Source organism: Trachemys scripta, chromosome 12, assembly GCF_013100865.1.
Source record: "Trachemys scripta elegans isolate TJP31775 chromosome 12, CAS_Tse_1.0, whole genome shotgun sequence".
In the NCBI taxonomy this organism is placed as follows: Eukaryota; Metazoa; Chordata; order Testudines; family Emydidae; genus Trachemys; species Trachemys scripta.
Window position 1 is genome coordinate 9,974,119 of NC_048309.1, and position 13,514 is coordinate 9,987,632.

The following is a 13,514-nucleotide window of genomic DNA, read 5'->3' on the forward strand; positions in this document are numbered from 1 at the left end:
CTGCAAATCTCTAGCCCTGGCAAAGAAAGCCCTTTTGAAGCTGACCCTTATTTGAAACAGGGTCAGTTAAGCCCCACCAGTGCACACTGCAGCTTTCCCTGCCTATAATGCGGGTTTGCAGATACACTGATGGCTGCAATCAAGGATAAGTGCAAGTGTAGACAAAGATGAAAAGTTTGGTGGTTAATTTAGTGCTCCTGATAGGAGCTAGCACAATCAATTGACTTCAAGGGGAAGTGCAGGCATACATTCCAGGGCTAGAATCTAACTCACTGCATTGAGTTTTGCTTTTTATTTTAGGGTGGAATAGCCTGATTCAAGGAGATCAGGTGACCAGCCCACAGCACAAAGTGTGTGAGCTCAGAGATCAAAAGCAAAGCATGGCCCTGAAACCAAGACTGCTGTCTGCTGTTGATGTTGTCCCTTTCTGCATGACTCCCCATGGGAAATGGGCTAAGGGACATGTGTATAGTGAGATGAGGTGCAGAGGAGACTTCACTATAAAGATTACCCCCCTTCCGTCCCTTAAACTGACTTACTTTGAAAGTTTCATTTCGATTTGCTGCCGGATTTCCTGTCGTTCCTCATCCGTCCTCCTTGGGAAAATGTTCCTGTCTTCCAGTTCCTGCTTACTTGGCCTGTTCCGTAGCTTTACTGCCAGCAGCTCTTTCTTGCATTTTCTTGGCAAGGTACCTGGGACATGCATTGAAATGAAAAAAGGTCAGGAGGAAAGCTTGGAATTCCTGCTCCCCCCCCCACTTAAAAAAAAAAACCTCAGAAATGGGCAAGTAATGAGTGGGCAACGGAGGATGTATGTCTGTGAAATCTGCACCTGTATGGGAGAGGCTGCTTTGTATTTATTAATAAAAGTGGCGCTAGGGCTGAGATTGCCAACACAGCTGTGGGTAATGGTCCATTCAGAAATGCTTGAGATTATCATCTCATTGCACTATTGTAGACCAGGATAATGCTCTCAGATGGCTATGACTCTTGGTAACTATCAGCTGAGGCAAAGTTCAAACGACTAATCTAGGAGTCAAAGGGGGTGCACATCATCAGTCCTCTGAGCCATCCCATGTCCCAAAGCAAAGCTATATCTGGAGCACTTTGTAGTAGGACTAGGTAGTGCAGGGGAATGGGAATGGCTGGAATGGAGATCCTTTCCCCTCTGGGTTTCCAGCTCAAATCCAGGCTGGTTGGGAGTTAGTGAAAGGCGTACCATAGATGGTCTCAACCCACCGGATAGCTGACAGAGCATAAAAAACACCAACACTCATTGGCACTCTTGCGAACGGTCTTAGCAAAGAAGCCAAGGAATGAATTGGCTTTGCAGACTGCGCTTTAGTCTCACCCTTGCATGGTATCTCCACAAAGGGGTTTTAAGGTGCAGCTGGTGAGGAGTTGCGGGACACGTTTGCTGATGGTTTCCTGTACCATTCTGTGGACAGCAGAGGAATTTTGAAAAATGCTGAGCTTTATTCCCCTTGAAATCAATGGGAGTTTTACCAGTTGGTTCAATGTGAACAGAATCAGACTGATGCTGAACGCTTTTGACAATCCTATTCTTAATGACCAGGACTGACAGTCCAGCACGGATAACTTTAAATTAGCCACTCACACATGCAATAGTTCCAAGTTAAGTGGGTGATTATTTGTGAGGTGCCAGTGGCCCAGATTTGCCAGTTTCTGAATAAGCATATTAAACTTTTTGAACATTTCACTCAATTTTGAACAAACACAATTCAAAAGATGGAGAATCAGGAATAGTCAGCCTGGAGAGTGCACATGGGTCACAAGATATGAGCCATTATTGACAAAACTATCCCATTATGTTGTCTTAGGGTATGTCTATACTACCCGCCGAATCGGTGGGCAGCGATCGATCCAGCAGGGGTCAATTTATTGCGTCTAGTCTAGACACAATAAATCGACCCCCAAATGCTCTCCCGTCCACTCCTGTACTCCACCGCTATGAGAGGCGCAGGCAGAGTTGATGGGAGCGGCAGCAGTCAACTCAGAGCTACTCACTGCGGTGTCTTCACTGCGGTGAGTAACTCTAAGTATGTCGACTTCAGCGACGTGAATAATGCTGCGTAACTTAGATCGATTTCCCTCACCCCCCACCCTGCCCCCTGTGTAGACCAGGCCTTAGAATGCCACAGTAAAATTGCAGACCTGTATTCAGGGTTTCCCCTCTGGAGAGACTTCAAGAAAACCATTCCAAGGAATGAAATAAAGGGTCAGATTTTCAGAATGATGTGTGCAATGGTGGTAAGTCGGTAAGATATTTTGGCAATGGGAGGTGTGCATACTTCTCACAATGGCATGATCTACTGTGGTAACTGCAAAACATGCACATGCAGGAAAATCTGGCCTGAAATATTGTTGGTGATGTTTACAAGAGGAATTCCCATAAGGAAAAGTGCAGCAACTGTTCTGAGTAATATTTCACTACTCTTCTGAGGCTGTCATTCGACGGCATTTGAAACAACCTTTCATTCTGAGAGAACGCCTTGGGGTCAAATGCATCTTGATGTAACTCCATGACTTCAGTGGGCTTAGTGAAGGGTTGAATTGGCTCCTTGACTGATTAAACCATCTTGCAATGCTAGCTGGAAGGTATGTGGTAATAAGGTTTCTAAATTTAAACTGCTTACAGAGTGGAAAACCCAACATCTTTCACTGTACTTTTTTTTTTTTTTTTTTTTTTTTAAACTGACAGTAAAATGTAGAGTGCGAGTCGTAGCTGGGAAAGCCCCACGTTGCTTGAGGTTGAGTTGCTAAAAGAAAAGCACCACAGTCTGGCTCACCAGTTTCATTGGTTTGAGTAGAGCTTCTCTTTTCTGAATCTCTTTCTATAATAAGCAATCCCGTAACAAGTTTACTGTAACATGTGGCAGTTATACCGAATATCTTCCTTGTATAGAGTCATAGAAATGTAGGACTAGAAGGGACTTTGAGCTGTCATATAGTTCATCCCCCTGAGCTGAGGCAGGACCAAGTAAACCTAGACCATCCCTGGCAGGTGTTTGTCAACCTGTTCTTAAAAACCTCCATTGACAGGTATCACAGCTTCAGGTTAATTGCATCTGTACCCCACTCTCCATGGTCCACTCCAAGAGTTCTCAGTCAGGTCTCAGGTCTTCTGCCATCACCTGTCTCTGGGTAGGGGCCCTTGTTCCACTCTCTTCTGACTGGGGGTTTTAAGTCTGCTCCTTGCCTTACGCTATAGTATCCCCAGCCAAACAATCTGCCTAAAGGCCTGTGCCTGTGCTTTGCTTTCTCGCCAAGGACTGTGCACAGTCCATTGCCAGCAGTGTACAAGTTACTACACAGCTGTTTCTAAGCAAGCACATTTATTCTTAAGGTAAAAGCATTACAGAGAAAACATATTTTAAAAATACCAATAAAAGAACCTACCCGCAAGTGAAAAGCTTAACAGAGGTGATACCCCCCTCACCAACTCCAGCCTAGAGCATTGGTAGGTGTCAGTTTTTCAAACCCACCATTGGGTTTGCCCCCTTGGTATCAAGTTTATGTCAGGTTTTTAGATCATCAACCAGACCCAGACTGGACAATTTGTACAGTGAGAGAGGTTTTCCCAATATCTAACCTAAATCTCCCTTGCTTTAGATTTAAACCATTACTTTTTTTCCTACTTTTAGTGGACATGGAGAACAATTGATCACCATCCTCTTTATAACAGCTCTTAACATATTTTAAGACTATTATCAGGTCTTCCCTCAGTCTTCTTTTCTCAAGACTAAACATGCCCTGTTTTGTTTTGTTTTTAATCTTTCCTCATGCATCAGATTTTCTAAACCTTTTCTCATTTTTATTGCTCTTTTCTGGACTTTCTCCAATTTGTCCATATTTTTCTTAAAGTGCAGTGCCCACAACTGGACAGAGAACTTCTGCTGAAGTCTTACCAGTGCTGAGTAGAGCAGGACAATTACCTCCCATGTCTTCCATTTAGCACTCTTGTTAATATATTCATTAAGTATAGTTAATGTCCTACACAGAACTTAAGTTCAATGAGAGTTTTGAGTGCACAATCAGTGTGGAATAGTCCCCTTAAGACAGAAGGTGAACTGTTGTCCGGCTACACAAGAAGTACAGATAAATCTGTGTATCTACTTCTCTTGGAGTGTTCTTCTGAATGTATAGTGTGCGGTAAAAATCATAAGAGAGCCTGTTTTATTTTAATACTTGAGCTCTCCTTTTAGAAAAAATCATCCAATTTTGAAAGAAGACTGAAGTTAGATTTTTAGGTAGTTTTTGTCTGGCATTTGAGATGTGAATAAAGGCTGTTTTGTAACGGGGTGCTCTGCAGGTTGGCATGCCCCAGTTAGTCTGCTACCTGTAAATAACAGGTTCACCTTTAGGATGTGTGTTTTAGGACACTACTCACTTGCTGATCTCCAAGTGCTTTATAAAGGAGGGTGAACACCGTTATCCCTGGCCTACAGGTAGGGAAACTGAGGCAGAGAGAAGTTGAGTGACTTGCCTAATATCATACCCTGAGTCCCTGACAGTTGCAAAATTAGAGCTTTCTAAAACTGTGATCAAACCAACCCTCCCCAACCGGAATCTGACTGCGGACACGCTATAATAATATGCTGACTCTTCCACTCAAAGAGCTTTGCAAACATCAATTAACGAAGCCTCACAGCACTCATGTGCAATGTTAAGTATTTGTTTAACGGTTTTAAACCAGGTAAAATAAGGCCCAAAGTGCCAAAGTCAGTTGCCTGAAGTCACACAAGTAAGTGTCCAAACTGGAAACATGCCTCCCGCATGACATGCTCTGACTACTGGACCAAACCCTTCGGGCTCTGTCATGGCTTTTCGAGCACAGCCGCAGTGCGGGTGGATGAGAGGGCCACGGCACCACGTGGAGTATTCTATCTGCACAGCATGTGCACAAGCAGAATTACATCCGGCAGCTGTGGGAGCAGATCTAACACCCATTCTGCAGGTGCAGTTTGCAGTATCATTCCCCCCAGCCAGAGGCTGAAGTGGGAGCTGGTGCAGAAAGCAGAACAATAACCCCTCCCCATGATCTTTGGGGTGTATAAAACTGTGAGCAGTGCTGTAAGTCCCACCCTCCTTATGCGGTTCCCTTATAGGTGGGGTCAGGGCTCTTTTGGTGCTTTCCCCCATCTCATGTGGTCATTCAGGACGAGCTGAAATCTCTCTCTACACAGTACAAAGGGATCCAGGCCTTTAAAAGAGTCAGGCTTTAAGGACAATGGAATTACATCGTTTCACACCAGCTGAGGATCTGGCCCATAGCCCTGTATTCTAAGATGCAATAGAATACACTGTAGCAATGCAATCGCTCGTTACAAATAAAATGCTGCCAATTCGTCATCTAATGCCTATTCTGGAGGTGCACTCGGAGGCCTGCCTCTGCTCACAGAGCTCAATCTATGCCCTTAAAAGGAAAAAAAAAAAAAGAATCTCCTACTCTGTGAAATTAAAAGAAGCAAGTGCAGTCTGAAAAATAGTACCTTTAACCCAAATCCTACTTGTTGTATTAAAGAAGCAGACAGCGTTCAGCCCACCCCAGCTAAGCCATACTTGCTTCATCCAGATGTCCGGGTTTCTAAAAAGGCTTACATGGTAACCACTCCCAGGGCCCGTATGCACTGTGCACTGTTTAATCTTGAAGGTATTCCAAAATCTAAATAAAAATGCAGTTGAACCAAGACAGCTGGATTAATCTGAGCTGTCCATCTTGGGAGCCACCATCAGTGACTGGCCAATTCGATTAATTTTTGAAAATACCTGATTGACAAAATCTGGAGGAAAAAAAGATGGAGTTTATCCTTTAAGAAGGATAGTGCCTATTTTGTGGGTGAACACCCTGTAATTGGTCCATCCTCTGCCCTATTGAGAGGACCATTTGTTCACTAAGACCGCTATCCTGACTCCTGCAGAGGCCAATATCTGATGCTTCAGAGAAAAGAAAAAAAACAACAAAGAGGGAATAAAAATCTCACCCTGTGCCTAGCCAACAGTGCACTGTGATGTGAAATTCCTTCCTGACCACTGTGCTGATCAGTGTATCCGCTATGATTTAATTACCGGTGTCTTTATTTAAACATCTTCCTAAAAGAAGTTTTCCCTGGGGCTAAGGTGCATCTCCGTTTCCCCTCTGCCCCATAACTACCAATATCTCAAGTGGGATTTCAGAAGTGCTCTGCCTTGGTCTACCTGCACTCTCAATGGGAGCAATGTGGGATCAATGCCAAGTGCTTTTGAAGATCTCACCCCTCCACTGTTAGTTTTAAAAAGCTGGCATCTATGGTTCAAATTTAGGTACAATGTGCAGATGCACAATGTAAGAGTGGCATTAATATGCAGCCTTTTTGCAGCCCTATATACAGCCCCGATCAGAGATTATTGAGTGCTAGGAGAAAGAGAGAAAGTAATCCATGCCGTGTAAGAACCAGGAACTGAGGCTAGCCACTTGAGTACAGACCCTCTGTCCTGGGCTAACAGCCCATGCTGCTGTCTGTATTACCTCAGCTTCACTACCATTGTCACTTGAGCCAGCTAGATGAAAGCTAGTTCGGGTATCTCTACACTGGCTGCAGGATAGACAGTCCCTATGTTTCTCTGGCCCAGATCCTCAAGATATTTCAGTCAAAGTTAAGCACCCAATTACCTTGGAGGGATCTGGGTCGCTGTTCCACATCTGGCGAAATGGGGATAATAACATTGTCCTATCTTAGATTGATGTATGTATCCTCACAACATCCAAGATTGAGAGGTTCTCTCATATGTTAGCAATGGGGACCATATAAGCACCTTGGATGTTTAGATTCTTTCTAAGCTGCCAGCCAACCCAGACTTCTGAAAGCAGGAGAATTGCACAAGCGATTACGTTGCTGCTACCTTTCTCGTTACTATGTATTTCTTAAATGTGAGTGACCATAAGCCAGTACAAGTGTGTGCCGTGTCAAGAACAAAAATGTCTCATTGACATCTTTTTGGATACAGAGAACACGTGAGAAAACAGTGGCTGCAGAGTTGTCATCCCTGAGGTCCTAAGATGGTCTCTTTCCATCCTGTAGCTTAATGAATCACTGAATCTCTCTGCCATTTGGTCCTCCATTCTCCTGTTCATGGACCTGATTGCATAATTCATTGGACACATTCCATCTTGTTTTTGTTTGTTTGTTCACAAACTGCCCACAGACAGGTTACAATATCAGATGTAATTATTATTCACCAATTTCTATGGATAATGGTTAGCAAAGGGCTTGTTCTCAAGCAATTTGTTGGGAGTGTTCTGTTCTGCTCTATACAGGTTTTTATACTGTGCTCATCAATACTCAACCTCTGTTAGTTAGTTTGGATTGGACGTAAATGACACGGTATAATTCTGTCCCCTGACTGGCTGAGCATAATTCTGAGAATCAAGGAATAATTTGTCTTTGATATTTGTTTAATTGTTGCTGTTTCCACATCCGTGCTAACACTCCAACTTCCTGTCATTCGCTAGAATATTCACAGACAATGAACACAAAGGGGGGACCCACAGAAGTGAATTCATTAAAATATCCCACCTGCTCCATATTAATTACTCTCTATCTGCAATGGGCTGTTTTTGTTCTGTTCTGGTTTGTTGTATTTCCATTTCTTTGCCAATCATTTTCACTGGTAAGACTTTTCCCCCTGCATTTCAGCTGATTGTCATTCACTTTCATCACTGAATTTCCATTTATCCCATGGCAACCTCCTTAGACACCATACACCAATGGTAGAACTTTTGAAAAGTTTATCTCACTTGCACACACAGTCCTGGTAGTTGAACAAGCATGTTTTTACATGGCCCTAGGCCTTACGATTTTTTTTAAAAAGGATTCCTTAAACTTGACAAAATGCTAATATACATATTGTAGGAATTCCACTTTGACTGGGGAACAGACTGGATAAGCGAATAGTTTTTTCCATACTTAACTTCTGTCATTTTCTGGTATTTACATGTCATTTGACATTTTCTTGAATTAACGTCTACTGAGCAAAATGACCTTTTAACCCTTTAGAGGGCATACCCCAAGCAGATACCAATGCTTACGCCATAATAAGATGAAATATTTTTAAGCACTTTTTATTTTAAGAGCTGCTTCTGGATGCCACATAAGCTTTTACAGTCACTGGTTTCTTGTCATCATGGTTTTCCACCAATTGCGTAAGCAAAAATCATGTCTAATTAAATATATGACACACGTCTTCAGTGGTAGAATAAACACTTTTATTTGTGTTACAGGAGGACTGCATGGCCTGTGTTAAACAAATTAATCTACAAGAATTTACACCAAACTCAGTGGACTTCTTATAATCTGGGACAATAGATATTCCCAGGGAGATGTGGAAAAATTTATCTGGAGATTTTTTTGTTTGTTTGCTTTTAAAAAGAGAATTTTCACTTAAATGCAGGGAAATTCTGCAAAAGATTTCTTTTATTTCCTCTTCTACCTTATCTCAACTATCTCCCCAATCTTGTCTCTCTTAAAATCCTGGGACCAACATGGCTACAACAACCCTTCAATAAGATACCAGAATCAGCAGCAAAGCTAGGATCAGAACCCAATAATCCAGTTCATTACTTATCATTAGATATATTTCCTGTTAAAATTCCTTCTCAATCTCCTACACTACACTGGTTACTTTTGCAGTGGGCTCTCTCTAAGCCTGTCCCGTTCCAATCTACTGAAACTCATTTAAAATAGAATATGGTCCTGCTGAACTGGCCAGTACTATGAAAACTTGATTGAAATATGATTTCACCAAAGAGCCCCAGTGGCTCAGCTCAATAAAACAATTGGCCTGGATAATAATAATTGTTCCCATCATATTTTGCTAAGAGGTCATATGGTTCAGATAAGCACAGAGCAGTGCTTCCAAGAGAAAATTTAATCTTTGACCTAACTTCATAAATAAATTACCCCTTCCAAAACCTCCCAGAGGGAGACACATTTTTGTGTGTTGTAGGCATACCAGAGCTGTAGAGAGTTCAACAATGTAATCCAGTACAGATACAACTTGGCAGATGGGTAGAAACAATTCACTGAGATGTCAGAGATTCGCTAATAGATCTTCAGGGGAGCTGGGGTTCAGTTCTTCAGATCCCAGCCTATGGACACGTGTCCCTCCAAGATAGGTCTGCTACTCATTGCCAAATAGCCACCTATACTGTATACTCCATCACTGCATTGCTTCCAGACTGGGGCATTTCCAAAAGTGATTTGTCAGCCCCAGACTCTCAGAAATCCTCTTTCACGGATGATGAGATGCCCCTTCTGGAAGCTCTGCCATTCAGGTGAGATGGTACAAAGTGGTGTAGGCAGAACTGAAAGGACAGCACCTATTGAATTATCTATGTATCTCTAAATGCCATTTTTGGTATGCTGTAGTTACCAAGACAGACATGAGCACAAACCACGTCGTTCAGGCATAACTTTAGCGCTATCTATTCACTGAGAATCTGTGCACAAAAAATGTGCCATAACATTGCATTTTCACACTCATATACTGAGATATTTTGGACCATTCTTGTCAACTGAAGTGGTATATTTTTATAAGGATAATAAATTAACTTTTCTTACCAGAAATGATGGAGTCATTCAACACCTCTTCATCCTGATAAAAAACCAAGTTGTCCTTGAGTTCTGAGTTCATGATCAGGTTTTCTTTGTTCTCATCTGACTCTTTGACTGAGTTTCGCTTGTTCTCCGGATCATTACTGTGGCTCAGTGCGTTCTCCTTTTCTTTGCTGCCCTCGATGCTAGATGTTCTGGATGGACGGACATCCACTCTTTTTTTGGGAGACCCTTTGCTTTCTCTGCCGTGAAAGCTGTGGATGGAAGGTACACACCTGGGTTGACAGACAAGTCCATTTTAAAGCCATAGTAAAAACCTTAGCATTAGATGAACACGGGCATCATGTCTTCAGTGAGATGTACCAGGGGCATCATTGGACTGCATTCTCAGAATCACCATGAGAATGTCTGGGGCTGTTCCACTTCTCAAACATTGTCACAAGAATAAGGTACAGGAGGGGAATGATTAATGTGTTTTTTTGATGTATAGTTGTGTGCTGTACCATGCTGACCTTTTAAAAGAACCCAGCATGTGCTTCTAATGTAAAACATACATTGTATGAAACATTGCCCTTCTAAAAGTTCTGGCAAGGATTTAACAGGGCCTGGAAAGGGCATTGTATTAATCCGTTTCCTGTGAGAAAGATTGTTGTGCCATTGAGAAATGTTACCAATCATATAGCTTTGGAATTACCTTTGTCTTTCTCTACTGCTGCAGTGGAGGGTTTCTAATGAAAAGCAGACAATGTACCCAACACACTCCTACATAGCCATGTGTATTGCAAAACAAGGTACCATATATGCTCATGTCGAAGCCAAGAGTCACATGCTAAAGTAATAATACTGAGCACTTGTAGAGCATCTTCACAGGGCTACAGTAAGCAGTAACCAGTTAATCTTTTGAGGTAGGTTATTCTTAAATTCACTTCACAGATGGGGAAATGAACCAACACAAGGAAAGGGGTCGAAGTCTTTTAATTGGGAAGAGGATCATCTCATTGGTAGATCTGTTCATGCTTATAAAGTTACAGCATCAACTGATAAAGAGGACAGACAGAAGAGATCAGGAGGACTTGGGGAGAGCAGGGCTGAGGAACAATTCAGAGAAGCCATGGGCCGACAGCAAAGCTATGATCAGGAAAGCTTCAGGAGGCTAGAGAGAAGGCCACGGCTGTTTCCAGCAAAATCAGGTAATTTTTCAGATCAGATAATTTTGCACACCCATGATCAGAACTGACCGTTTGCGGGTGCAATTGCCTGGTTTGTGCATGCAACCTTGGGAAATTTTGCCTGCAGAGTAGTCATGCATCATTGTGCATGTGTGCACTTTTGAACATTTGACCTCACATCAGTTCCTCTCTAACAGGATGAAAGTGGCGTGTGTGGTCTGAAAGGGTGCAGTTCTTTTAGGAGGACTTCACAGAAGCAGGATATCAAAATTTCATAATTTAGACAGTGATGAGCCACCTCTTACACTGGGCTGAGGATTAGCAAATGATTCCACCTCCTTGATCCCTTATTTCCATGTTGCAGTAGCTTCCCTGTCATAAAAGTAGTGTATTATAAAGGTAACAGCTGAAACTTTCATTTTAACCATGGATCGATACCAGAACTAGGGCCACCAAGCAGCGTGCGGACAGAACCAACCTGATTTTAATCAGACTAAATGGGTGGAGTGTTAATGACAGGAAAAAATATTTTCTTACCAGCAATTTGTATTATGAAAAATGCTTTCATTGAAAGGATACTGTTTCCTGGTATTCGCGGTGCCTCTATGTGCTATACTTACCTATCCTGCCGATGTTTGGTGGCCAGAGCCCTGTGGAGCTCCTCAATGACTCTGCTGGGAGGTAAAGGCAGGTGGACAGCAGCGGGATGAGGGGAACCGGTCGGCGTTGGTAGCTGTCCTCTGACATGGGGATCGGAGCCTTTCTGGCCTGATGGATGGAAGAGGGCAGCTTGTCCTGAGATTTGGGAGGAACCAACAATGACATAATTCTTCAGGATAGTGGAAGGAGGGGATTTCACTGCTGGCTCATCTACTTCACTTCCTGCTGCTGAAAACAAAGTGATAAAAAGTCACACTGAGCCTTTCATTGTGGCACACGGAGCTTGGGTTGAGGTAGATTCTACATGCTGGACAGATAAAAATGGTGGTGTTGTTGTGCCATTGCATAATGGGGATGTGGCTTGTGTGGTGAGACTTGTATACTCAAACAATCTGAAGCCCAAGGACTGAGGCTGCAAAGATTTAGCCTGGAAAAATAGGACATCTTCCCATTTTACTCCCTTCTTCCAATTGGATTCTTCTTTCTTTCTGCCCAAAATCACTAATCCATTCCGGACTCCCAACCTAAGTCCCCGCTAAGCTGTGCGGCCGTGCAGTAGGCTATAAAGGGCCACACAGGCGGGGAGAGGGTGCCCCTCCCCGGTCCAGCCGAGCCCAGCCCAACTCTGCTGGAGCTGCCATGGCGGGGGAGAGGTACCCGTCCCCCAGCCTGGGCCAGCTGGGGCTACCACGATCATGGCAGGAGCCTCTCCCCGCCGCAGTCCTGGGGCAGCCTGCATTCCTGGCCCCACCCCAGAGCCCGCACCCCCAGCCGGAGCCCTCACACCCCAACCCTCTGCCCCAGCCCTGAGCCCCCTCCTACACCCCGAGCCCCTCATCCCTGGCACCACCCCAGAGCCTTCACCCCCAGCCAGAGCCCCCACCTCCCGCACCTCAACCCGCTGCTCCAGCCCTGAGCCCCCTCCTACACCCCGAACCTCTTGGCCCCACCCCCACCACCTCCATATTGGTGCACATAACAAAATTCATTCCACACATGGACATTAAAAATTAGAGGGAACACTACTCCCAACCCCCTCTCCCTGATCCCTAATGAACCCTGATGGCCACCAGCCAGGCTTTCCAATCTCAACCTTTCTCTGCTGAGCTCCAGATGATTGTGTAAATTTTAAGTCAATCTGGTCTTCACTGAGGTCAAAATGTGCCAGGATCCATTCTCTGCCCTTCTCTCCCTGCCCCATAATGGGCCCCAGCCTCTCACCCCATATAGGGAAACACCAGAGCTTGTGAGATATGGTGATATTAGCTCGTTCAGCCAAACTTGCCACAGCTGAACTGTTCCAAAAGCATTTAAGCGAAGAACAAAGTGGGGTTGAGTACCAAGGAGAGGGGAAGAGGCGTGGGAGGATGTTTAACTGATGCTTTTTGTACTCAAAACTGAGATTTATTTTTTTTCCAAGCCACCTAATGCAGCTTGGAAATCTTACACTAAAATCTTTATAGCGGTGTCCTTTTAAGTTCTGGGCTGAGGTGATTCTTCTCTTTTCTGAACAGCCCATCCCTGACATTCTCCTCTCCAATCCCATCACTCATATCTATTACCCCAATGCAACAAACCCCTGCCTCTTCTATTGCTGTGCCTCTGATATTTCCCCCACTCTGGTTAAGATTGCATGGGATAAGAGCCTTGTTTGACAAAGATGTTGCTTCGCTTTTCTTTTCTGCGGTTCTTATTCTTTTCATTGCACTTTCCTGGCCACATATCTGTCCTGGGTTGTGGTACTTTCTACACTGGAGACACACCAGCACCAGAGATCTGTTTAGTTAAGTCGTTCCCAAACTGGGGTTCGTGGACCCTTGGGGGGTTCACAAAATGTTACAGGGGGTTCTCGGGGAAAAATTACCTAATGGCGGACAGAGCTGTTCCTAGGGACCCTGGGCACAGGGCCAGCAGCCCGGAACCCCTAGATTTCCAAGAGCCAAGCAGATCAAAGCAAGCATATCTATCACACTGAGGAGATTTAAACTTCAAGACTCCTTATAAGAAACGGAAAGGGAGGTGGATATTTTTTTGCTGTTTTTAAAATCAAATAGGCAGCTAGTATTGTTTT

The 13,514-nt window shown here is 43.9% G+C and overlaps 1 protein-coding gene across 3 annotated transcripts in view; it reads right to left on the reverse strand.

Moving 5' to 3' along the window:
- Positions 1-13,514, reverse strand: part of PHACTR3 (phosphatase and actin regulator 3) — a 164,927-nt gene that overhangs the window by 41,766 nt on the left and 109,647 nt on the right. For all 3 annotated transcript variants that reach the window (XM_034787667.1, XM_034787665.1, XM_034787666.1), the window contains exons 6-8: positions 11,404-11,578; positions 9,621-9,868; positions 540-693 (exon numbers count right to left, since the gene is read on the reverse strand). In XM_034787667.1, the coding sequence (XP_034643558.1) occupies positions 540-693; positions 9,621-9,868; positions 11,404-11,578 (577 nt within the window). The remainder of the gene's footprint in view (positions 1-539; positions 694-9,620; positions 9,869-11,403; positions 11,579-13,514) is intronic.